General features: G+C 43.1%; 1 protein-coding gene across 3 annotated transcripts in view; it reads right to left on the bottom strand.

Moving 5' to 3' along the window:
• Positions 1-27848, bottom strand: part of LOC121541332 (collagen alpha-1(XXIII) chain-like) — a 122014-nt gene that overhangs the window by 30643 nt on the left and 63523 nt on the right. For all 3 annotated transcript variants that reach the window (XM_045208170.1, XM_045208169.1, XM_045208171.1), the window contains exons 3-9: positions 16420-16464; positions 12440-12447; positions 11352-11378; positions 10307-10333; positions 10090-10116; positions 8811-8837; positions 8568-8594 (exon numbers count right to left, since the gene is read on the bottom strand). In XM_045208170.1, coding sequence (XP_045064105.1) covers positions 8568-8594; positions 8811-8837; positions 10090-10116; positions 10307-10333; positions 11352-11378; positions 12440-12447; positions 16420-16464 — 188 coding nt within the window. The remainder of the gene's footprint in view (positions 1-8567; positions 8595-8810; positions 8838-10089; positions 10117-10306; positions 10334-11351; positions 11379-12439; positions 12448-16419; positions 16465-27848) is intronic.

Here is a 27848-nt window from a genome sequence, read left to right as displayed (position 1 = left end):
GTAAGATAATCAAAAATGATAATAATTATTATTATAATAGTTGTCTAGTTGAATGCTGAGACAGCTTACAACCAAGACCAAAAAACTACGTGTGCGCAACGTTTAACGCTTGCTGGGCATAAATGACGCTCTGAGCCTTAAAATTTAAGTGAAGACCCCCAAAAAAACGTGTCGCCTCGGGAAGCATTTACTGTTTACTGGGTCAATGCAAACGGATGCAGTAAGCAAATAACCAAGAATATTTTGAGTCACTGAGACACTATGTAAACAAACTGAATAGGTGAGCAAGACAGCCTAGAAAACACAGGAGTATAGTAAAACCGCAATACAATGAAATTAAAATGACTGAATGCTTGTAAGGCAAGCACACTAGATGATCAAAACATTAGATCACATCAAATAAGCCTGAATGGGTACGCCAACCCCCAACTATACAAAATTAGCATGTTGTAGCTAAACATAGTTGTACCACAGGTGGGTTACTTACTATCCACAGTTCGCTAGCAACAGTTGCTGAACTATGAGCAAGTTCAAGACTTCTTGATGTGACGTTGAATGTGAGAGAGGCCTCATCCGGAGATTCAAATGTGTAGTCTTTACCATCATGAGATAGCCATAAACGGGCCGGGAATCGCAGTCCGTACTTCACACCTGGATGGTCCCGAAGTAGTCGTTTGGCCTGTCCGGAAAGCTGCGCGCTGCCTGGAAACAGTGGGGGAGTAGTCCTGGTAGATGGAGAAGCTCTGTCCTTGAAAGCTCAGAGTGGTATTGCGGGCTCGTCGGAGAATCTCCATCTTCTCATGGAAAAAGTGCACTCGAAGAATTATGTCACGGGGCCTCTCCCCATCCCGGGGCTTTGGGCGCAGCGACCGGTGGGCACGATCAATCAGGGGCTTTTCATCCAAGGCTAGAACATCCTTCAGCAGCCCAGAAACAAAATCCGTGGCGCGAGGCATTTCCGCTGACTCTGGGACTGATACAAGTCTCAGGTTATTGCGGCGAGAGAATCCCCTCCAAACTTACACAGCTCTCCTTCACCTTTTTCAAGTCCGCAGCTAGGCGTTTCACGTCAGCCTCCAGGGATGTAGTTAAGTCGGAGACATTTGTAGCGAAGGTCTCCAGTGCTGCAATCGTTGTAGTGTGCGACTCCATTGTTGTTTTGAGTGATGCGATTGCCGGCACCGTCTCGTTCCGCAGGATGGTTAGATCTGCTTTTAAAGTATCAGAAACCTCCTTTATTCGGGCCTCAATCGTAGCAACCACCTCCGTTTTCATTTCAACTATCTCAGAGCGTAGTAGTTTGATGGCCTCGAGAATGTTCACTTCAGCGCCGCCAGGCTAAGCCGCCCCGGGTAGAGTATCAGTCCCCGGGTCGTCAGGCTCAGGGGAGGGCGGTGATGAGAGTGTGTCTTGTAGGCCGGGTTTTCTCAAAGTCATGCTTTTGGCCTTATGTTTCGTCGACATGCTGATATTTGGAAGTAAAGTAGTCTTGGTTTTTACGGGAAGGGATCACCAAAATAATATATGAAAATAAATACGGTTTTGCTGCAAAATTCACATAAACTTTAAAAATACCACGGGAGCAAACGGAAAACACGTCAGTCGCAAATGGCGTCCCTCCAATCCCCGGGTTAATGATCATTTATAAACCTGTTTGGGTTAATTATCATTTATAAACCTGTTTGGGTTAGTGATAATTTATAAACCTGTTTGGGTTAGTGACCATTTATAAACCTGTTTGGTTTAATGATCATTTATAAACCTGTTTGGGTTAGTGACCATTTATAAACCTGTTTGGGTTAATTATCATTTATAAACCTGTTTGGGTTAGTGATAATTTATAAACCTGTTTGGGTTAGTGACCATTTATAAACCTGTTTGGTTTAATGATAATTTATAAACCTGTTTGGGTTAGTGACCATTTATAAACCTGTTTGGGTTAGTGACCATTTATAAACCTGTTTGGGTTAATGATAATTTATAAACCTGTTTGGGTTAATGACCATTTATAAGCCTGTTTGGGTTAATGATCATTTATAAACCTGTTTGGGTTAATGATAATTTATAAACCTGTTTGGGTTAATTATCATTTATAAACCTGTTTGGGTTAGTGATAATTTATAAACCTGTTTGGGTTAGTGACCATTTATAAACCTGTTTGGTTTAATGATCATTTATAAACCTGTTTGGGTTAGTGACCATTTATAAACCTGTTTGGGTTAGTGACCATTTATAAACCTGTTTGGGTTAATGATAATTTATAAACCTGATTGGGTTAGTGATAATTTATAAACCTGTTTGGGTTAATGACCATTTATAAGCCTGTTTGGGTTAATGATCATTTATAAACCTGTTTGGGTTAGCGATCATTTATAAACCTGTTTGGGTTAATGAACATTTATAAACCCTGTTTGGGTTAATGATCATTTATAAACCTGTTTGGGTTAATGATAATTTATAAACCTGTTTGTGTTAGTGAGCATTTATAAACCTGTTTGGGTTAATGATAATTTATAAACCTGTTTGGGTTAGAGATCATTCATAAACCTGTTTGGTTTAATGATCATTTATAAACCTGCTTGGGTTAGTGATCATTTATAAACCTGTTTGAGTTAATGATAACTTATAAACCTGTTTGGGTTAGTGATCATTTATAAACCTGTTTGGGTTAATGATAATTTATAAACCTGTTTGGGTTAGAGATCATTCATAAACCTGTTTGGGTTAATGATAATTTATAAACCTGTTTGGGTTAATGATCATTTATAAACCTGTTTGGGTTAATGATCATTTATAAACCTGTTTGGGTTAGAGATAATTTATAAACCTGTTTGGGTTAGTGATCATTTATAAACCTGTTTGGGTTAGTGACCATTTATAAACCTGTTTGGGTTAGTGACCATTTATAAACCTGTTTGGGTTAGTGACCATTTATAAACCTGTTTGGGTTAATGATCATTTATAAACCTGTTTGGGTTAGTGATCATTTATAAACCTGTTTGGGTTAATGATCATTTATAAACCTGTTTGGGTTAGTGATAATATATAAACCTGTTTGGGTTAATGATCATTTATAAACCTGTTTGGGTTAGTGATCATTTATAAACCTGTTTGGGTTAGTGACCATTTATAAACCTGTTTGGGTTAATGATAATTTATAAACCTGTTTGGGTTAGAGATCATTCATAAACCTGTTTGGTTTAATGATCATTTATAAACCTGCTTGGGTTAGTGATCATTTATAAACCTGTTTGAGTTAATGATAACTTATAAACCTGTTTGGGTTAGTGATCATTTATAAACCTGTTTGGGTTAATGATAATTTATAAACCTGTTTGGGTTAGAGATCATTCATAAACCTGTTTGGGTTAATGATCATTTATAAACCTATTTGGGTTAGTGATCATTTATAAACCTGTTTGGGTTAATGATAACTTATAAACCTGTTTGGGTTAATTATCATTTATAAACCTGTTTGGGTTAGTGATCATTTATAAACCTGTTTGGGTTAATGATAACTTATAAACCTGTTTGGGTTAGTGATCATTTATAAACCTGTTTGGGTTAATGATAATTTATAAACCTGTTTGGGTTAGAGATAATTTATAAATCTGTTTGGGTTAGTGACCATTTATAATCTTGTTTGGGTTAGTGACCATTTATAAACCTGTTTGGGTTAGTGACCATTTATAAACCTGTTTGGGTTAGTGATTATAGTGGTGATATGAAACAATTACAATGATGCTCTTGAATTGGACCTTTCTGGTCTCGGTCTTGACTCGGTCTCGCTTTAGGTGGTCACGAACACAACACTGCATCTGCCTCAACAACACAATATAAAAATGAGTTAATGTGTAAAGTATGTTAATAGTAAAGAGTAACTGATGGTAAACAAATTGCATCTTAATAGAGATACATGAACATGACTGGCTGCAGTGCTACTTGCCTTGACCCCGGCAGAGAGGACAACAGTAAGGAGACCAGTGCCCGATGGGCTCTGCGCTGGGCTCTGCCAGATGTCTACACTGCTCCAAGAGCTTTAATTCACTTCCTGGGTCAGGAGAGGCAACACAACACACGCCCAAACACTTCCAGTGACATGGACTCCTGCCAAGCTGCAGTTAACTGGGACATGGACTCCTGCCAAGCTGCAGTTAACTGGGACATGGACTCCTGCCAAGCTGCAGTTAACTGGGACATGGACTCCTGCCAAGCTGCAGTTAACTGGGACATGGACTCCTGCCAAGCTGCAGTTAACTGGGACATGGACTCCTGCCAAGCTGCAGTTAACTGGGACATGGACTCCTGCCAAGCTGCAGTTAACTGGGACATGGACTCCTGCCAAGCTGCAGTTAACTGGGACATGGACTCCTGCCAAGCTGCAGTTAACTGGGACATGGACTCCTGCCAAGCTGCAGTTAACTGGGACATGGACTCCTGCCAAGCTGCAGTTAACTGGGACATGGACTCCTGCCAAGCTGCAGTTAACTGGGACATGGACTCCTGCCAAGCTGCAGTTAACTGGGACATGGACTCCTGCCAAGCTGCAGTTAACTGGGACATGGACTCCTGCCAAGCTGCAGTTAACTGGGACATGGACTCCTGCCAAGCTGCAGTTAACTGGGACATGGACTCCTGCCAAGCTGCAGTTAACTGGGACATGGACTCCTGCCAAGCTGCAGTTAACTGGGACATGGACTCCTGCCAAGCTGCAGTTAACTGGGACATGGACTCCTGCCAAGCTGCAGTTAACTGGGACATGGACTCCTGCCAAGCTGCAGTTAACTGGGACATGGACTCCTGCCAAGCTGCAGTTAACTGGGACATGGACTCCTGCCAAGCTGCAGTTAACTGGGACATGGACTCCTGCCAAGCTGCAGTTAACTGGGACATGGACTCCTGCCAAGCTGCAGTTAACTGGGACATGGACTCCTGCCAAGCTGCAGTTAACTGGGACATGGACTCCTGCCAAGCTGCAGTTAACTGGGACATTTACACATTTACATCCTTACTTCTCCTCAGTCAGAGAGTTCAGCTCACGGGATATTGCAATGATAACTCAGGCAAGGAAATAAAAAGACAGTCTAAGACAGATGCTACAGTAAGTCTTGATGCTAAAATAAGTGTGTATATACTCTGTGTAATATACTCAGGCACTGGTTCAATCAAAACACGTTGCCAGGTTTCCGAGATACATAAAAGACAACATACTGAGCAGAGAGATGAGAAGCAGCACTTTTTTTGTTTCTCACAGTACACATTGTTTTGTTGACTACATGAATCCAAAGCACATTCTTGCAGTGGCAGAAAAATAATATGTTTTTTTGGTCTTATCATGGACAGCTGGTAACCGGGTCTTTCTTTAAAGATGTAGACTTACAGTACCAGTCAAAAGTTTGGACACACCTACTCATTCAAGGGTTTTTCTTTATTTGTAATATTTTCTACATTGTAGAATAATAGTGAAGACATCAAAACCATGAAATAACACATATGGAATCATGTAGTAACCAAAAAAGTGTTAAACAAATCAAAATATATGTTATATTTGAGATTCTTCAATTAGCCACCCTTTGCCTTGATGACAGCTTTGAACACTCTGGGCATTCTCTCAACCAGCTTAACCTAGAATGCTTTTCCAACAGTCTTGAAGGAGGTCCCACATATGCTGAGCACTTGTTGGCTGCTTTTCCTTCACTCTGCCCTCCGACTCATCCGAGACCATGTCAATTTGGTTGAGGTCGGGGGATTGTGGCGGCCAGGTCATCTGATGCAGCACTCCATAACTCTCCTTCTTGGTAAAAAATCCCTTACGCAGCCTGGAGATGTGTTGGGTCATTGTCCTGTTAAAAAACAAATGATAGTCCCACTAAGTCCAAACCAGATGGGACGGTGTATCGCTGCAGAATGCTGTGGTAGCCATGCTGGTTAAGTGTGCCTTGAATTCTAAATAAATCACAGACAGTGTCACCAGCAAAGCACCCCCACCCCATAACACCTCCTCCTCCATGCTTTACGGTGGGAACTACACATGCGGAGATCATCCGTTCACCCACACCGCGTCTCACAAAGACACGGCGGTTGGAACCCAAAATCTCCAATTTGGACTCCAGACCAAAGGACACATTTCCAATGGTATAATGTCCATTGCTCGTGTTTCTTGGCCCAAGCAGGTCTCTTCTTATTATTGGTGTCCTTTAGTAGTGGTTTCTTTGCAGCAATTCGACCATGAAGGCCTGTTTCACACAGTCCCCTCTGAACAGTTGATGTTGAGATGTGTCTGTGACTTCAACTCTGTGAAGCATTTATTTGGCCTGCAATTTCTGAGGCTGGTAACGCTAATGAACTTATCCTATGCAGCAGAAGTAACTCTGGGTCTTCCATTCCTGTGGCGGTCCTCATGAGAGCCAGTTTCATCATAGCACTTGACGGCACTTGAAGAAACTTTCAAAGTTCTTGAAACTTTCCGTATTGACTGACCTTTATGTCTTAAAGTAATGATGGACTGTCATTTCTCTTTGATTATTTGAGTTGTTCTGGCCATAATATGGACTTGGTCTTTTACCAAATAGGGCTATCTTCTGTATATCCCCCTACCTTGTCACAACACAGCTGATTGGCTCAAACACATTAAGAAGGAAATAAATTCCACAAATTAACTTTTAAGAAGGCACACCTGTAAATTCAAATGCATTCCAGGTGACTACCTCATGAAGCTGGTTGAGAGAATGCCAAGAGTGTGCAAAGCTGTCATCAATGCAAAGGGTGGCTATTTGAAGAATCTCAAATATAAAATATAATTTGATTTGTTTAACACTTTTTTGGTTACTACATGATTCCATATGTGTTATTTCATAGTTTTGATGTCTTCACTATTATTCTACAATGTAAACATAGTAAAAATAAAGAAAAACTCTTGAATGAGTATGTGTGTCCAAACATTTGACTGGTAGTGTATGTGAACAGTGAACAGCAGAATGCCATTTAGTTAGGGCTTAAATACAATAACAGGGCAATAGTAATTTAATAGGCCAGACCAGGGCACCTGTTTCTAATAGAAGTGTGTTGGGTTGTGGGTTACAGGGGAATCAGTAGGCTTGACTGATGGGGCTACGATAGGTTCAGATGGTATGTATATATATACATGTAGCCACCCTTTGCCTTGATGACAGCTTTGCACACTCTTGGCATTCTCTCAACCAGCTTCATGAGGTAGTCACCTGGAATGCATTTCAATTAACAGGTGTGTGTTCTTAAAAGTTAATTTGTGGAATTTATTTATGTCTTAATGCTTTTTAGCCAATCAGTTTTGTTGTGACAAGGAAGGGGGGGTATAAAGAAGATAGCCCTATTTGGTAAAAGACCAAGTCCATATTATGGCAAGAACAGCTCAAATAAGCAAAGAGAAACAACAGTCCTTCATTACTTTAAGACATGAACGTCAGTCAATACGGAACATTTCAAGAACTTTGAATGTTTCTTCAAGTGCAGTTGCAAAAACCATCAAGCGCTATGATGAAACTGGCTCTCATGAGGACTGCCACAGGAATGGAAGACCCAGAGTTACCTCTGCTGCAAAGGATAAGTTCATTAGAGTTACCAGACTCAGAAATTAACACACATCTCAAAATCAACTGTTCAGAGGGGATTGTGTGAATCAGTCCTTCAAGGTCGAATTGCTGCAAAGAAAGCACTACTAAAGGACACCAATAATAAGAAGAGACCTGCTTGGGCCAAGAAACACAAGCAATGGACATTAGACCGGTGGAAATTAGTCCTTTGGTCTGGAGTCCAAATTTGAGATTTTCTGTTCCAACCGCCGTGTCTTTATGAGACGCGGTGTGGGTGAACGGATGATTTCTGCATGTGTAGTTCCCACCGTAAAGCATGGAGGAGGAGGTGTTATTGTGTGGGGGTGCTTTGCTGGTGACACTGTCTGTAATTTATTCAGAATTCAAGGCACACTTAACCAGCACGGCTACCACAGCATTCTGCAGCGATACGCCATCCCATCTGGTTTGGGCTTAGTAGGACTATCATTTCTTTTTTAACAGGACAATGACCCAACACATCTCCAGGCTGTGTAAGGGCTTTTTTTACCAAGAAGGAGAGTGATGGAGTGCTGCATCAGATGACCTGGCCTCCACAATCCCCCGACCTCAACACAATTGAGATGGTTTGGGATGAGTCGGACGGTAGAGTGAAGGAAAAGCAGCCAATAAGTGCTCAGCATATGTGGGAACTCCTTCAAGACTGTTGGAAAAGCATTCCAGGTGAACCTGGTTCAGAGAATTCCAAGAGAGAAAAACCCTTGAATGAGTAGGTGCTTCCAAACTTTTGACTTGTACTGTATACAGCAAATCAAACATGATTTTCTTCAGGATTCCTGATTTGATATGGCCCATATCTCTCCCTGTGGTGGACAGAATAAAAACAACGGGCTAAAACAAAGGATGAGGGTATGCATCGTGTGCGTATTAGCATTGTATTTGACCTGAGAGAGTGGAGCCGGTAAAATGAGTTCTGGTGGTATTTGAATGATATTATGACATATTTAACTCTCTCACCCTTGGCCCCATATCTCCTTGTTCTCCCTAGAAAAAACAGGACAAGTAGAAAATGTTACATCAAATAGGAACTGATCAGATAACTATCAGATAGGAACAGTATGGATGATCAAGCTATACGACAGGAATCAAAAGGTACAAAGCAAGTTACAATCATGCTTCCAGAACTTCTTTCCATTTCATGTTTAAAATTGTATCATAACTGTATGAATTGTACTATAGAAAAGGAGTCTTTAGTCATACCTGCTCTCCTTTTGGCCCAGGCAGTCCCTGACAATAAAGGAGAAAAACAAAACGTGATCATGGAAAATGAAATAACGGACTATAACAATCTCTGACACCTCATTCCTTACAAGATATTCACAGCGATTTTTGACTTTTCACTTTCCATGCAAAGACCCAAAAGAAAGCCATGCCTTATACCTCTGGCAGGGATCAGGGTTGTGTGGGTTTGAGGAACACAGCTTTTGTTCACTAATTAACTCTCTGTGTCTCCTTCAACGGCTGGAGGACATATGGGTTTAGGCCTACGCTCTACAATTCATTCCGCAATACGCTCTACAATTCATTCCGTGATGAGGTCTTCTTAGAGTGTGTTTAGATTGCGATGAAGGACATCTGCTGATATGATCTTTGTGAATGAATGGACTCAGGCGGGTTTATAATCCTCACGCAGATGGAGTTTATAGACGTCAGAGTGATGTAACGTTGGGCTGCTGCATGTCCTTATACTGTAGAATAACAGGAGCCTCAAAGCCCATACTCTCTCCACACACAAGGCAACATCTTTACACAGGTCTTGCAACCATTTCCTCTGGATATAGTACAGATCGTTGAGTAATTACATGTGGGGATGAATGCCATATAATATTATGGTGTGTTTCTGTGTTCTGTGTCCATCAAAAGTAATTGCACATTTTTAACGAGGTGCAGGGATAGTGTTGAAAAGCCAAGGCCTTTCGGAACAATGTAATGAATCAGATCATCTTCTAAGAAAGGGTACTTTTAAAAAACTCTGGGTAAATTATAAATAGCCTCTATTTCACTTTCCAAACTGTCTTAACAGTTGACCAATACGCAATGGCTTTTTAAAGAGGCTCACTTCAGTCAAGACACACCCCATTTATCCCCTTGGATATAAACACAGGGCTGGCTTCAGGGCTGGCTTCAGGGCTGGCTTCAGGGCTGGCTTCAGGGCTGGCTTCAGGGGCTCATATAGCACATGGATGAATGGATGGACCTTTCCAGACTAGTAACACAGCTTTGGAATATATAATAATTATGTATGCCATTTAGCAGACGATTTTATCCAAAGCGACCCTTAATCCTGGCGTTACAAGCACCATGCTCTACCAATTGAGCCAGAATAATGAGCTGAGACGTGGAAAACAGAGGAGTGTTTTGGCAGACGGTCAGCTCTTCTACATCACATGTCCACATCTGGTGTTTGATCATCCAAACCGGGGAGTTTAACAGATAATATTTATATATTTGTTATATTTAAAATGATCATCATACATACCTGGCTTCCCATAGGACCAGGAGCACCCTGAATATGGAAGACAATGTTTAAGTCACAAAATTATCACATCACAAGTCGTTCATGGCAAGAGTAGAACACATACAATGTTTATGGTAATTAAATACACACATAATTATAGTTGTACTCTATAAAGTACACTGTGAGCTGAATATTAACATCATATCACAACATTAACAGGATGAAGAAGGCTACTTACAGGCTTCCCATCCATCCCAAGTGGGCCCTAGAGTACAGAAACATGGATAGAGGATACATATTATGTCTAAGATAAACACAGTTGTGTACAGTACATTAACGTTTTGGTAGCAAAAATAACATATCAATCGGGCACACTGCTGGCCAATGATCTAGCAGGCCATTGACAAACATAGGTAAAAATCCAGTCAGTCTAGAGTCCACATGTTCACTGTATGGCAAAGCCATCATGTAGGTCGCTGTCCAGTGCTGCACAGGTGCTGACATGCTCTTGAACTCTGTCCGAGGAACTATCATAATATTCCAAAGCCATTGAAGTGAAAAAGACAGATGAATGAAGCCAGGATTCAAAACAAAAAGAGACATACATCAACTGTTCTGTGAATACTGTGTGTGTGTGGTGGGGGGGGGGGGGACCAGTGAGTCCAACGGGACCCACATGTGGTTTTGTGGTTATTGGAGCAATTTCACAGGCTAGCGCATTTCCCTGTTGATCTTAACTAAGCATGTGGGATGCCAATGCATGCAACCCAATGCATCTGGACCTACTGCCAGAACAACTGCCTCAAACCTTTGTCTGAGTAGAATTAACCATTTGATGTTATTAAAACCTCAACACACACAACCAAATGTGGGACAGCTCGAGACCACAAAACACCTTTTAAGTTCCTGAGAGATGGATAAGTTGCAGCATCATAAATTCATTATTTGCTTGAGGAGAAACTTGTAGAGATGCAGTGAGTAGACCTGTTTGAATTATTTCTGTACACAAAAAGATAGCTGTGCCTGATGTATCCAGTAGGTGGTGCTGTCATGCTCCTGGGCCCAGTTTCTTATGGTTCTAAGATGAACCTAGCCTTAAAATGCTTTTTGGAAACCAGGAGAGGTGCAGGTGACATTACACACAATAGCGGAACCACTCAACTGGAGCCATGAGGGAAGATCACTATAGTCCAGGACTAGGTTATGGAAGACATTATTCTAGATCTAGAGTATTACTACAATTGAGCCACTAGCTCAGAAAAGAGATTAAGAGTGACATTTACCGGGTAACCATCCCGTCCAGGCGTGCCCTGTTAGGATTACACAGAACACAGAGAAGAGAATAGAACTAAAGGCCAGGATTAGGATTAAAATCAGGATGCTTTTAAACAAACCCATTATGGCAGACTTTTCATTTTAATGCTGCAATTCTCAAAAAGCATTGCCCTTGACACCTTGAGGTCAAATACTACAGCAAATGCACTTGAGCTGAGCAGAAAATGATAATTTACCTGCTGTTGCCTCCCATGTGCAGTGTCCATTCACTTACCTTATCTAAAGCGTAGCCCACCAGGTTAATGCAGACCAAACATATCCTCATAAATCTACTAAAACCCTATTAACCATGGTGAAACGGTACTTACTGGAGAACCTGAAACATCTACTAAAACCCCATTAACCATGGTGAAACGGTACTTACTGGAGAACCTGAAACATCTACTAAAACCCCATTAACCATGGTGAAACGGTAATTACTGGAGATCCTGAAACATCTACTAAAACCCCATTAACCATGGTGAAACGGTACTTACTGGAGAACCTGAAACATCTACTAAAACCCCATTAACCATGGTGAAACGGTACTTACTGGAGATCCTGAAACATCTACTAAAACCCCATTAACCATGGTGAAACGGTACTTACTGGAGATCCTGAAACATCTACTAAAATCCCATTAACCATGGTGAAACGGTACTTACTGGAGATCCTGAAACATCTACTAAAACCCTGTTAACCATGGTGAAACGGTACTTACTGGAGAACCTGAAACATCTACTAAAACCCCATTAATCAAGGTGAAATTATACTTACTGGAGATCCTGAAACATCTACTAAAACCCCATTAACCATGGTGAAACGGTACTTACTGGAGATCCTGAAACATCTACTAAAACCCTGTTAACCATGGTGAAACGGTACTTACTGGAGAACCTGAAACATCTACTAAAACCCCATTAATCAAGGTGAAATTATACTTACTGGAGATCCTGAAACATCTACTAAAACCCCATTAACCATGGTGAAACAGTACTTACTGGAGATCCTGAAACATCTACTAAATCCCTATTAACCATGGTGAAACGGTACTTACTGGAGATCCTGAAACAGAAAACAAACAAGGACAGAAAAATACAGTTAGTGATGGCGTGTGATCAGTTTCACACTGGTAACTTTCATGTTCTACGTTGGAGTTGGAATATAACTCAGTGGGAGGTTGATTACTAAAATACCCCTAACATGTTGTGTCCTGTGTCACAACAAAAGGTGCTGTACATATACTCTTTATCAGTCGTTGTCATAACAAAACCCCAGTTCCCATGATGCTCTGTTTGTTCGGTTGTCATTGCAATCAAGAGACATGAGTTTGATTACAGAAGGCTCCACCCTCCTGCCTTTGTTCTCCTTGTGTGTGTGTGTGTGTGTGTGTGTGTGTGTGTGTGTGTGTGTGTGTGTGTGTGTGTGTGTGTGTGTATCTGTCCTGCATTACACGAAACACACACACACACACACACACAAACACACCACAATGAGGATATCCAGGCCTGTGTAATATCATTGTTTCCCTACTGATTAATCACAGAGACTGGCTGGGCAATACCAATCCCTCTCTCTGTTTTCACCCGTCTGAATGCCAGCCTGCCAGGAGTCATGCCCACAAGAGAGAGGCTGCTGTTACAGCTATATGATGACCAGAGATGGGGGTCAACTAGGGCTGCCAGGAATTGCCAGGGACCTCACGATATGATATGATCATACCTTGTGTCATGATCGTCGATAGAAGTGGACCAATGCGCAGCGTGATGAGTGAACATACTTTATTTTGATTCACCACACGAAACAAAACAACAAAACGATAACGTGAAGTCATTGGTTACAATACAAAACCATACACGGAACAATATCCCACAAAACACTGTGGAAAACAGGCTGCCTAAGTATGGTTCCCAATCAGAGACAACAAGCAACAGCTGATACTCGTTGCCTCTGATTGAGAACCACCCCGGCCAACACAGAAACACATGAGCTAGATAATCAACCTAGAACACAAAACACATAGAAACAACACACCCTGGCTCAACATAACAGAGTCCCAGAGCCAGGGCGTGACACCTTGGTGCCGATACGATATGCATTGCGATTCTCGTGATTCTATATGTATTGCGATTCGATACTGTGATTTTGGATAGGTAACTCTTTGTGTGGTTGGTTCTTTAGTGTGTTCCAATTTTCCCAGAAGTGGTTAGAGTAGAGGAGAGGATTCTTCAATTAAATTTAGCTGATTTCTGACGTGCTGTTCCTTCTTTTTCCGTAGTGTATTTCTGTATTGTTTTAGTGATTCACCATAGTGAAGGCGTAGGCTCAGGTTTTCTGGGTCTCTATGTTTTTGGTTGGATAGGTTTCTCAATTTCTTTCTCAGGTTTTTGCATTCTTCATCAAACCATTTGTTATTGTTTTTCATTTTCTTAGTTTGTCTGCTTGACATTTTTCTATTTGATAGGGAAGCTGAAAGGTGAAATATACTGTTTAGGCTTTCTACTGTGAAGTTTACACCTTCACTATTTCAGTTAAATGTTTTGTCCAGGAAGTTGTCTAAAAGGGATTTGTTGTTGCTTAATTGTTTTTTGGTAGGTTTCTACACTACTTTCCTTCCAGCTATAGCATTTCTTAATATTGTGCAGTTCCTTTGGCTTTGATGCCTCATGATTGAGTATTGTTTTGTTCAAGTAGACTGATTTTGCTGTGATCTGATAGGGGTGTCAGTGGGCTGACTGTGAACGCTCTGAGAGAATCTGGGTTGAGGTCAGTGATAAAGTAATCCACAGTACTACTGCCAAGGGATGAGCTTTAGGTGTATCTACCATAGGAGTCACCTCGAAGCCAACCATTGACTATGTACATACCCAGTGTGCGACAGAGCTGCAGGAGTTGTGAGACGCTTTTGTTGGTTGTTTTGTCATAGTTGTGTCTAGGGGGGCATATTTGGGAAGGAATGCTGTCACCTCCAGGTAGGTGTTTCCCCCCTGTGTGCTGAGAGTGTCAGGTTCTTGTCCAGTTCTGGCATTTAGGTCACCACAGACTAGTAATGATGCTCTTAAGACATTTAGTATCACTAATGGGATGTGACACTGAGATACAGGCAGCTCAGGGAGAGTCCTGCACATCATCACTCCAGCATGTAATCAAATAGTCAATCTAAGGAGTGACTGAGGACATAGATGTCTCAGGGTCTTCTATCACAGCCCTTACAGTAAAATCACATGATTTCATGCGGAAAAACACATGATTTCATGTGAAAACGTGTTTTTGGAATGTGTAGTTTCATGTTATCACATGTTGCTTTACATCTTGACATGTTATCACATTAACTTCACATAAGATCACATGTGATCACATGAAAACATGTTATTTTGGAACACTTCACATGTGTTCACATGCAAAATTCAATTGTTTTTTTTCCATAAGGGAGAGTTAAGATGCCAGTCCACTCCCTGTCATGGTGAGAGGCAAAGGGATCCAGAGAGAAAGGGATCCAGAGCAGAGGATGAGGATCCCGGGACAGGGCCAGGAGGAACCATGGTGTGCCAGGAAGAACCATGGTGTGCCAGGAGGAACCATGGTGGGCCCAGAGGATCCATGGTGGGCCAGGAGGAACCATGATGAGCCAGGAGGAACCATGGTGGGCCAGGAGGATTCCATGCTGGGCCAGGAGAATCCATGCTGGGCCAGGAGGATCCATGCTGGGCCAGGAGGAACCATGCTGGGCCAGGAGGTTCCTTGCTGGGCCAGGAGGAACCTTGCTGGGCCAGGAGGAACATGCTGGGTCAGGAGGAACCTTGCTGGGTCAGGAGGAACCATTCTTGGCCAGTAGGAACCTTTGTGAGTCAGGAGAGGAGTCAGCTCAGCAGACAAGCCAGAAGTCTGCTTTTCATGGAGATATATGTCGCTGGGCTGGGGGGTTGGAGACAGTGGAGTAACCCTACTCAATCCCCTGAACAGAAAAAACAATTCTCTCCATCCCCCTAGCTTAGCTGCATATGTGTTCTGCACTATCGAGGGCCGAACTGACAGGTAGAAGCCACAGATTGTAGATATAGGCAGACCCATGGGGCCAGCCATGATGTGAGAATGAAGTGATGAGATGAGATTGTGATTTATCTCCGACGCCACCCACCACTATGCATCATGGATGAGATCTGTCTCTGGTCTACACAAGGGGAGTTCATCTTACTGTCCAGATTATGGATCACTGTATGTATCTGATGTAGTGTAGTCTAGTCTCTTCTCTCAAGGGCACATTCATCTTTATAATAGGGGATGAGTATACTCCTAGGAGGAACGTTCAGACCTCTGCACTAAAACCTTGCTATGTCATCAAGGGAATTTTGTAACACTGGCAAGGTGTTCTTGATTATTTGGGGATTTTTTCTTCTGGCATTTTCAAATAAGGTGTTTCGATGATCATATCATGAATGTGGATTCTGGCTAAGGATGCTGTGATAAGGCTTGCATGGGGCCACCATGTTTTATATCCACAGAAGAAGAAAAAAAAACAGGTCAGAATTGCCACAATTCCTCATATGACAAATGTCAAAGAACATTCCAAGCAAATTGAACTGCACACTTCTGAGAAAGGATGGGATGAGAAATGACCCAATTATAGCAGTAGATATCCCGCTGTTTAACGGTGTACTTCCACAACGGCCCTTTGCAGTCCGCCGTCCATAGGCATGGCTGAAAGGATTTTGAGTATACAGAGGTCTGTGTATAACTATTCCTGAGAACGGATCGATTCCTTCAGAGGAAAGAGAGAAAAGTGAGGCCACCAGGCAGGCGATACTGGCAGGGTGAAAGGTCATTAAGGAGCCTGCAGCAGCCGCACGCTGTCAAACCTCCCCCGGCTGGCGGCAACCAGGGACTGTAGGGAGGTACTGTACAGTTCACTCAGATCTGTTGGTCACTTTGATACACTCTACCCTTTGGCTCACATAAACATCCCCATTAAACACACTGCTGAGGACGATAAGAGGTGAAAACACTGAGGGATCATGGGAACTAAGAGAGAATAGCTACCAGGGTCGCCTCGTCTTCCCATCCTTCCCCGTTTTCCTGGAGGCCCTAGAAGAATGACAGAGAGAGAGAGATGAACGGAGGTTATTCATTTGTCCATTTATTAGTTTACACATTTAACATACGGGTAGTCTATATTTACCATTCAACAAATGATTTGGTTTCAATTGCAACAATTGAATTGAATAAAAAAGTCATACCACTTGAATTGTAACACATTACCTGTCTTTTGTTGTCACCAAAGTTGGGGTTCCAGCTTGATAAAAAACAACAACCTATATTTCATAGTGTGCAACTTGCACAGCTACCAGTGAGGAATTATCTGTTTACTTCTCAGATATCTGAACTAGTCTGGATCATGTTTGTACAAGTCCGATAAGATTGGTCCATTACAGAGTATCACTTGTGTGTAGAGACAGGAGGAGATAGTACACATGACCTGCCAAAACTGATGCTATGACAATGGGTTAACAGATCACTAACTGACTGATGGGAGATATAATGTAGGAAGCTGATAGACAGTGTGAGAAAAATTGCCTTTCTGTTTCCCATTCCTGAAGACGGGATCAGTGTGGAAGCTTCCCCTGGCATATCCAACCTGAAGACAGGCTCAGGGATCAGTGTGGAAGCTTCCCCTGGCATATCCAACCTGAAGACAGGCTCAGGGATCAGTGTGGAAGCTTCCCCTGGCATATCCAACCTGAAGACAGGCTCAGGGATCAGTGTGGAAGCTTCCCCTGGCATGTCCAACCTGAAGACAGGCTCAGGGATCAGTGTGGAAGCTTCCCCTGGCATGTCCAACCTGAAGACAGGCTCAGGGATCAGTGTGGAAGTTTCCCATGGCATGTCCAACCTGAAGATAAGGGGGCCGGCTGGGAAAAGGGCTATTACTGACAGCAGCGATCGGGGAACACACAGACACACACATGTCCCATCAGCTTTCCCCTGACTACATCTGCAGGAAGGCCCCAGCCAACAGTGACATCACACACAAGCAAAACAAATAATTCTGTCTGTCAGCGCTGAGAAACCTGCATTAATAAGAGTCCAGGCACAACGCAGCCTCTCTGATACATAAAGAGTCCTATCAGCAAACACACTGGTGAGCGGTGACCTGACCAGACATGATGAAGGAAAAGCTCTTCCACCAGGGTTTCAGTTCAGACATGTCAAAGTCGGGCAGCCATGGATGATGAGTAGGAGTTGAGATACGATCAAAGCTTTGGAATTGACTGTTTAAAAATAAATAAACCTATTGCATGCATTTGATCAACCTATTCAAATGTGATATGGTTCAGAGAGGGAAAATGTGAGTCACAATATGAGAGTGATGAGGGTAGAGTTTCAATGTGCTGTACAACTCTCCCTCCCGTTTCAACGTGCTGTACAACTCTCCCTCCCGTTTCAAAGTGCTCTACAACTCTCCCTCCCGTTTCAATGTGCTCTACAACTCTCCCTCCCGTTTCAATGTGCTCTACAACTCTCCCTCTCGTTTCAAAGTGCTGTACAACTCTCCCTCCCGTTTCAATGTGCTCTACAACTCTCCCTCCCGTTTCAACGTGCTGTACAACTCTCCCTCCCGTTTCAACGTGCTGTACAACTCTCCCTCCCGTTTCAAAGTGCTCTACAACTCTCCCTCCCGTTTCAACGTGCTCTACAACTCTCCCTCCCGTTTCAACGTGCTGTACAACTCTCCCTCCCGTTTCAACGTGCTGTACAACTCTCCCTCCCGTTTCAACGTGCTGTACAACTCTCCCTCCCATTTCAAAGTGCTCTACAACTCTCCCTCCCGTTTCAACGTGCTGTACAACTCTCCCTCCCGTTTCAACGTGCTGTACAACTCTCCCTCCCGTTTCAACGTGCTGTACAACTCTCCCTCCCATTTCAACGTGCTCTACAACTCTCCCTCCCGTTTCAACGTGCTGTACAACTCTCCCTCCCGTTTCAACGTGCTGTACAACTCTCCCTCCCGTTTCAACGTGCTGTACAACTCTCCCTCCCGTTTCAACGTGCTGTACAACTCTCCCTCCTGTTTCAACGTGCTGTACAACTCTCCCTCCCGTTTCAACGTGCTGTACAACTCTCCCTCCCATTTCAACGTGCTCTACAACTCTCCCTCCCGTTTCAACGTGCTGTACAACTCTCCCTCCTGTTTCAACGTGCTGTACAACTCTCCCTCCCGTTTCAACGTGCTGTACAACTCTCCCCTCCCGTTTCAACGTGCTGTACAACTCTCCCTCCCGTTTCAACGTGCTGTACAACTCTCCCTCCCGTTTCAACGTGCTGTACAACTCTCCCTCCCGTTTCAACGTGCTGTACAACTCTCCCTCCCGTTTCAACGTGCTGTACAACTCTCCCTCCCGCCTCGTATCGATAACCCCCACGTGGATCAGGGGCTACAGCCATTACACAAGTCCACTGAGCTCAAACAAGACCAACTGGCCCACACCCTCCACAGCACAGATAACATATTCAATATACTTTCACCCTGGTGCACTGGCCCAAGTCATAGTCAAACACATGTAAGGTATCAGAGCTCAAGAACAAAACGACAAGTATGGTTTTAATAAGAAAATACTGTAAGACCATATTATTTTACCATAGTACTTGTTCCAATGGCTAATTGCTTTAGCTCACACGCAGGGGGAGGGTAGCTACGCTCAGATGACGACATCTCAGTATAACGTTTACCAATGGGACAATTCCTTGGACACAATGCACAACTACGCAAAACTGAACAAAAGAGTTTGAATTACCATTTAAATGTTAACGTGAAAGTCTTCTTTGTTTTTCATCCAACAGATTCAACATGTGCAATTTACATGACAATTACGCACGGGCCAAATAATCAGTGTTCCAGGAGAAAAGGGAACAGTGTTCCTTCCCACACTCTATTGTTAGTGTATGGTATATGTCCACATCTATGATGAATAAACCCCCTACCCCACCCTCTGACTGTCTGCTTAAACACCATGCCACTAAATTCCATGTAAATCCTATTTAAAGGAGGAATATGTGGCTTGTACACTAAACTTTGTGTGCGTGATGTTGCCCCTCTTCAGAACTAATCAAAATAAAACATCCAGCAAGAGACTGAAATAAAATGTTTAAAACACAACTGGCTCTGTTCCAATGAAATGAGCTCACAGAAGGACAAATGTGATTTAAAATCAACCCATTGTCCTGAAGATTTTGCCAATAGACATTGCATATAATAAATGCCATTTAGCAGACGCTTTTATCCAAAGAGACTTACAGTCATGTGTGCATACATTTCATGTACGGGTGGTCCAGCGAATCGAACCCTCTATCCTGGCGTTGCAAGCGCCATGCTCTACCAACTGAGCTACAGAGGTCCACAACTGAGCTACAGAGGTCCACAACTGAGATACAGAGGTCCACAACGGAGATACAGAGGTCCACAACTGAGCTACAGAGGTCCACAACGGAGATACAGAGGTCCACAACGGAGATACAGAGGTCCACAACTGAGATACAGAGGTCCACAACGGAGATACAGAGGTCCACAACTGAGATACAGAGGTCCACAACGGAGATACAGAGGTCCACAACTGAGATACAGAGGTCCACAACTGAGATACAGAGGTCCACAACGGAGATACAGAGGTCCACAACGGAGATACAGAGGTCCACAACGGAGATACAGAGGTCCACAACGGAGATACAGAGGTCCACAACTGAGATACAGAGGTCCACAACGGAGATACAGAGGTCCACAACGGAGATACAGAGGTCCACAACTGAGATACAGAGGTCCACAACGGAGATACAGAGGTCCACAACGGAGATACAGAGGTCCACAACGGAGATACAGAGGTCCACAACGGAGATACAGAGGTCCACAACGGAGATACAGAGGTCCACAACGGAGGCAGAGGTCCAACAGATACAGAGGTCCACAACGGAGATACAGAGGTCCACAACGGAGATACAGAGGTCCACAACGGAGATACAGAGGTCCACAACGGAGATACAGAGGTCCACAACGAGATACAGAGGTCCACAACGGAGATACAGAGGTCCACAACGGAGATACAGAGGTCCACAACGGAGATACAGAGGTCCACAACGGAGATACAGAGGTCCACAACGGAGATACAGAGGTCCACAACGGAGATACAGAGGTCCACAACGGAGATACAGAGGTCCACAACGGAGATACAGAGGTCCACAACGGAGATACAGAGGTCCACAACGGAGATACAGAGGTCCACAACGGAGATACAGAGGTCCACAACGGAGATACAGAGGTCCACAACGGAGATACAGAGGTCCACCGGAGATACAGAGGTCCACAACGGAGATACAGAGGTCCAAAACGGAGATACAGAGGTCCACAACGGAGATACAGAGGTCCACAACGGAGATACAGAGGTCCACAACGGAGATACAGAGGTCCACAACTGAGATACAGAGGTCCACAACGGAGATACAGAGGTCCACAACGGAGATACAGAGGTCCACAACGGAGATACAGAGGTCCACAACTGAGATACAGAGGTCCACAACGGAGATACAGAGGTCCACAACGGAGATACAGAGGTCCAAAATTCTCTCCATGTACAGTAAGAAAATGAGACTGGTATGGCTATAATCAGACTTCCTATAGTGAACTAAAAGTCATTTTGGGAAGCTGACTCTGTCATGATCTTTACTAGGAATGGAAGAGATCCAGTAGAGAGGGGGAGAAAAGGAGGAAACTACAGTTGAAGTCGGAAGTTTACATACACCTTAGCCAAATACATTTAAACTCAGTTTTTCACAATTCCTGACATTTAATCCTAGTAAAAATTCCCTGTTTTAGGTCAGTTAGGATCACCACTTTATTTTAAGAATGTGAAATGTCAGAATAATTGTAGAGAGAATGATTTATTTCAGCTTTTATTTCTTTAATCACATTCCCAGTGGGTCAGACGTTTACATACACTCAATTAGTATTTGGTAGCATTGCCTTTAAATTGTTTAACTTGGGTCAAATGTTTCGGGTAGCCTTCCACAAGCTTCCCACAATAAGTTGGGTGAATTTTGGCCCATTCCTCCTGACAGAGCTGGTGTAACTGAGTCAGGTTTGTAGGCCTCCTTGCTCGCACACGCTTTTTCAGTTCTGCCCACACATTTTCTATAGGATTGGGGTCAGGGCTTTGTGATGGCCACTCCAATACCTTGACTTTGTTGTCCTTAAGCCATTTTGCCACAACTTTGGAAGTATGCTTGGGGTCATTGTCCATTTGGAAGACCCATTTGTGACCAAGCTTTAACTTCCTGACTGATGTCTTGAGATGTTGCTTCAATATATCCACATAATTTTCCTTCCTCATGATGCCATCTATTTTGTGAAGTGCACCAGTCCCTCCTGCAGCAAAGCAACCCCACAGCATGATGCTGCCACCCCCGTGCTTCACGGTTGGGATGGTGTTCTTTGGCTTGCTAGCTTACTGGCACATACCCATAGACTTCCAGCCGTTGCGCTAACACTAGTTAGCATTGGTTTGCAAAACTACCTATAACTTCCTTCATACTGGACAGAGACATACAATTTTTATCTACGAGTTCATCGGACTCTGGGGAAGTAGATAAAATCCAGAAGTATCCCTTTAACTCACGATTTGTTAAAACTTGCTTGCATGAAATTACACCAGTATCTCCAGATAAGTCGGCAGGTAGCTTAGTGGTTAAGAGCGTTGTGCCAGTAACCGAAAGGTCGCTGGTTCTAATCCCCAAGCCGACTAGGTGAAAAATCTGTCGATGTGCCCTTGAGCAAGGCACTTAACCCTGATTGCTCCTGTAAGTCGCTCTGGATAAGAGCGTCTGCTAAATGACGTAAATGTAAATGTAAGTAGTCCCCCTTTTCCTCCAAACATAACGATGGTCATTATGGCCAAACAGTTCTATTTTTCTTTAATCAGACCAGAGGACATTTCTCCAAAATGTACGATATTTGTCCCCATGTGCAGTTGCAAACTGTAGTCTGGCTTTTTTATGGCGGTTTTGGAGCAGTGGCTTCTTCCTTGCTGAGCGGCCTTTCAGGTTATGTCGATATAGGACTCGTTTTACTGTGGATATAGATACTTTTGTACCCGTTTCCTACAGCATCTTCACAAGGTCCTTTGCTGTTGTTCTGGGATTGATTTGCACTTTTCGCACCAAAGTACGTTCATCTCTAGGAAACAGAACACACTTCCTTCCTGAGCGGTATGACGGCTGCGTGGTCCCATGGTGTTTATACTTGCGTACTATTGTTTGTACAGATGAACGCGGTGCCTTCAGGCGTTTGGAAATTGCTCCCAAGGATGAACCAGACTTGTGGAGGTCTACAATTTATTTTCTAAGGTCTTGGCTGATTTCTTTTCATTTTCCCATGATGAAAACCAAAGAGGCAGTGAGTTTGAAGGTAGGCCTTGAAAAACATCCACAGGTACACCTCCAATTGACTCAAATTATGTCAATTAGTCTATCAGAAGCTTCTGAAGCCATGACATCATTTTCTGGAATTTCCCAAGCTGTTTAAAGGCACAGTCAACTTAGAGTATGTAAACTTCTGACCCACTGGAATTGTGATACAGTGAATTATAAGTAAAATAATCTGTCTGTAAACAATTGTTGGAAAAATTACTTGTGTCATGCACAAAGTAGATGTCCTAACCGACTTGCCAAAACTCTAGTTTGTTAACAAGAAATGTGTGGAGTGGTTGAAAAACGAGTTTTAATGACTCCAACCTAAGTTTATGTAAACTTCCGACTTCAACTGTATCTGGCCCAACTACCTGGCACCCAAACACTATCTTAATAGGGATCTTCAATACGTATTTTCACCTGGCACCCAAACACTATCTTAATAGGGATCTTCAATATGTATTTATCTCCTGGCACCCAAACACTATCTTAATAGGGATCTTCAATACGTATTTATCACCTGGCACCCAAACACTATCTTAATAGGGATCTTCAATACGTATTTATCACCTGGCACCCAAACACTATCTTAATAGGGAACTTCAATACGTATTTATCAACTGGCACCCAAACACTATCTTAATAGGGAACTTCAATACGTATTTATCAACTGGCACCCAGACACTTCCTTAATAGGGAACTTCAATACGTTTTTATCACCTGGGACCCAAACACTATCTTAAAAGGGATCTTCAATACGTATTTATCACCTGGCTCCCAGACACTAATAGGGATCTTCAATACGTACTTATCACCTGACACCCAGACACCATCTTAATAGGAAACTTCAAGGTCCATATAGGTGTGCCAAAGACCCACACCTCCACCAGTGTTAAATTAAGAGCCGTAGCAGTGCTGGAATATTCACATGAACAGAGGGTTTTCATAATGAATTCCATGGACATTAATTTAGCAGGTGGTACGTGTTAGCTTGTTTAATTTGTAACACCACAAAATAACCTATAGTGTGCTGAGGGTGTGAAAAGGAGGCGGAAATAGCAATATCTGGGGACGACGCCCCCCACCCACTTAGGACCCAATTCAGACCAGACGTAGATTAGTGGTGCTTATCCACATCTTAAGATGCCACAGTGTCGTGGCAGGATGGAGCCAAAGAAAACCTAAAGCAGAAATTACCAACACAGGAAATAGCTTTTTTTTCTGAGCCAAGATTGTGTGTATTGTATGGAACTGTCTGAATCCAGTAGCCCTCTTACATTAAAAACACATGCATATTAACTTTGGCAGAACAATCAACCTAAATATAATCTTTTGAACCTTCATTTTAGATAGCTAGATAGCCCTAGAGTTTAATATACTAGGAATGAGTCTGATACAAAACATTTAAACTATTTTGAGACATATTTAGGGAGCATGTCTGATACACAAATTGAGTGATAGTGCAATATTATCTAGGGAGAATACTAGAGTTATTGTGAGTTATATTAAGGGATATTCTTTTTAATCTTTGACATTCTCTTGGGTCTGTAGAGACAACAAGGGAGCACACGTTTCCAGCTATGTCTCTCTGGTACTAGTAGTGTCAATAGGAACTGCACATAAAAAACAATGCTAAACACTAAATCCCAAATCCAGCCTCTTCTATTGTGGCTGGAATACAAATCCAAGCCACATTGGGGTCCTCTACCGGCACTTAGATGAGGATATTTTCCCTCCTCATTGGACAAATGAAGGATAGTTGACATTGACAACAGTGATTGGTATTATGATGAGTTGAAGTTGAAAGTATGTTTAGCAACAAGCGACATGATAAGTCACTTGAATATATCACGTAGCCTTCAAGACAAGCACCCTGATTGTGTTGTTATAAGAATCTACTTCTAATGATTGGTCCTTTGTAACTCAGCTGGTACAGCATGGTTCTTGCAATGCCAAGATAGTGGGTTTGAATCCTGGGACCACCCGTATGAAAAATGTATGCCTGCATGACTGTAAACTTGCTTTGGATAAAAGTGTCTGCTAAATGGCATATATATATATATATATATATATATATATATATATATATATATATATCAGTTGAAGTCGGAAGTTTACATACACCATAGCCAAATACATTTAAACTCAGTTTTTCACAATTCCTGACATTTAATACTAGTAAAAATTCCCTGTCTTAGGTCAGTTAGGATCACCACTTTATTTTAAGAATGTGAAATGTCAGAATAATTGTAGAGAGAATTATTTATCTCAGCTTTTATTTCTTTAATCACATTCCCAGTGGGTCAGAAGTTTACATACACTCAATTAGTATTTGGTAGCATTGCCTTTAAATTGTTTAACTTGGGTCAAACGTTTCGGGTAGCCTTCCACAAGCTTCCCACAATAAGTTGGGTGAATTTTGGCCCATTCCTCCTGACAGAGCTGGTGTAACTGAGTCAGGTTTGTAGGCCTCCTTGCTCGCACACGCTTTTTCAGTTCTGCCCACACATTTTCTATAGGATTGGGGTCAGGGCTTTGTGATGGCCACTCCAATACCTTGACTTTGTTGTCCTTAAGCCATTTTGTCACAACTTTGGAAGTATGCTTGGGGTCATTGTCCATTTGGAAGACCCATTTGTGAAGCTTTAACTTCCTGACTGATGTCTTGAGATGTTGCTTCAATATATCCACATAATTTTCCTTCCTCATGATGCCATCTATTTTGTGAAGTGCACCAGTCCCTCCTGCAGCAAAGCACCCCCACAGCATGATGCTGCCACCCCCGTGCTTCACAGTTGGGATGGTGTTCTTCTCTCTTGCTATCTCTCTCAGAATGACCTTCTTGATCCAAACCAGTCAGGTTTCAGGACTGGTCATTCAACTGAGACTGCTCTTCTCTGTGTCACGGAGGCTCTCCGCACTGCTAAAGCTAACTCTCTCTCCTCTGCTCTTGTCCTTCTAGACCTGTCTGCTGCCTTTGATACTGTGAACCATCAGATCCTCCTCTCCACCCTCTCCGAGCTGGGCATCTCCGGCGCGGCTCACTCCTGGATCGCGTCCCTACCTGACCGGTCGCTCCTACCAAGTGGCGTGGCGAAAGCTGTCTCCGCACCACGTGCTCTCACCACTGGTGTCCCCCAGGGCTCAGTTCTAGGCCCTCTCCTATTCTCCCTATACACCAAGTCACTTGGCTCTGTCATATCCTCACATGGCCTCTCCTATCATTGCTACGCTGACGATACACAACTAATCTTCTCCTTTCCCCCTTCTGATAACCAGGTGGCGAATCGCATCTCTGCATGTCTGGCAGACATATCCGTATGGATGACGGATCACCACCTCAAGCTGAACCTTGGCAAGACGGAGCTGCTCTTCCTCCCGGGAAGGACTGCCCGTTCCATGATCTCGCCATCACGGTTGACAACTCCATTGTGTCCTCCTCCCAGAGTGCGAAGAGCCTTGGCGTGACCCTGGACAACACCCTGTCGTTCTCCGCTAACATCAAGGCGGTGACCCGATCCTGCAGGTTCATGCTCTACAACATTCGGAGAGTACGACCCTGCCTTACACAGGAAGCGGCACAGGTCCTAATCCAGGCACTTGTCATCTCCCCGTCTGGATTACTGCAACTCGCTGTTGGCTGGGCTCCCTGCCTGTGCCATTAAACCCCTACAACTCATCCAGAATGCCACAGCCCGTCTGGTGTTCAACCTTCCCAAGTTCTCTCACGTCACCCCGCTCCTCCGCACACTCCACTGGCTTCCAGTTGAAGCTCGCATCTGTTACAAGACCATGGTGCTTGCCTATGGAGCTGTGAGGGGATCGGCACCTCTGTACCTTCAGGCTCTGATCAGTCCCTACATCCAAACGAGGGCATTGCGTTCATCCACCTCTGGCCTGCTGGCTCCCTTCCTCTGCGGAAGCATAGTTCCCGCTCAGCCCAGTCAAAACTGTTCGCTGCTCTGGCACCCCAATGGTGGAACAAGCTCCCTCACGACGCCAGGACAGCGGAGTCACTCACCACCTTCCGGAGACATTTGAAACCCCACCTCTTTAAGGAATACCTGGGATAGGATAAAGTAATCCTTCTACCCCCCCTAAAAAAAATAAAAACAATAAAAATAAAAATATTGTAAAGTGGTTGTCCCACTGGCTATAGGGTGAATGCACCTATTTGTAAGTCGCTCTGGATAAGAGCGTCTGCTAAATGACGTAAATGTAATGTAAATGTAAGTAGTCCCCCTTTTCCTCCAAACATAACGATGGTCATTATGGCCAAACAGTTCTATTTTTCTTTAATCAGACCAGAGGACATTTCTCCAAAAAGTACGATATTTGTCCCCATGTGCAGTTGCAAACTGTAGTCTGGCTTTTTTATGGCGGTTTTGGAGCAGTGGCTTCTTCCTTGCTGAGCGGCCTTTCAGGTTATGTCGATATAGGACTCGTTTTACTGTGGATATAGATACTTTTGTACCTGTTTCCTCCAGCATCTTCACAAGGTCCTTTGCTGTTGTTCTGGGATTGATTTGCACTTTTCGCACCAAAGTACATTCATCTCTAGGAAACAGAACGCGTCTCCTTCCTGAGCGGTATGAAGGCTGCGTGGTCCCATGGTGTTCATACTTGCGTACTATTGTTTGTACAGATGAACGTGGTACCTTCAGGCGTTTGGAAATTGCTCCCAAGGATGAACCAGACTTGTAGAGGTCTACAATTTTTTTTCTGAGGTCTTGGCTGATTTCTTTTCATTTTCCCATGATGAAAGGCAAAGAGGCACTGAGTTTGAAGGTAGGCCTTGAAATACATCCAAAGGTACACCTCCAATTGACTCAAATTATGTCAATTAGTCTATCAGAAGCTTCTGAAGCCATGACATAATTTTCTGGAATTTCCCAAGCTGTTTAAAGGCACAGTCAACTTAGTGTATGTAAACTTCTGACCCACTGGAATTGTGATACAGTGAATTATAAGTAAAATAATCTGTCTGTAAATAATTATTGGAAAAATTACTTGTGTCA

This window comes from Coregonus clupeaformis, chromosome 27, assembly GCF_020615455.1.
Source record: "Coregonus clupeaformis isolate EN_2021a chromosome 27, ASM2061545v1, whole genome shotgun sequence".
Lineage (NCBI taxonomy): Eukaryota > Metazoa > Chordata > Actinopteri > Salmoniformes > Salmonidae > Coregonus > Coregonus clupeaformis.
Note: the sequence above shows the minus strand (reverse complement) of the source record. Positions and strands in the feature narration are given on the sequence as shown.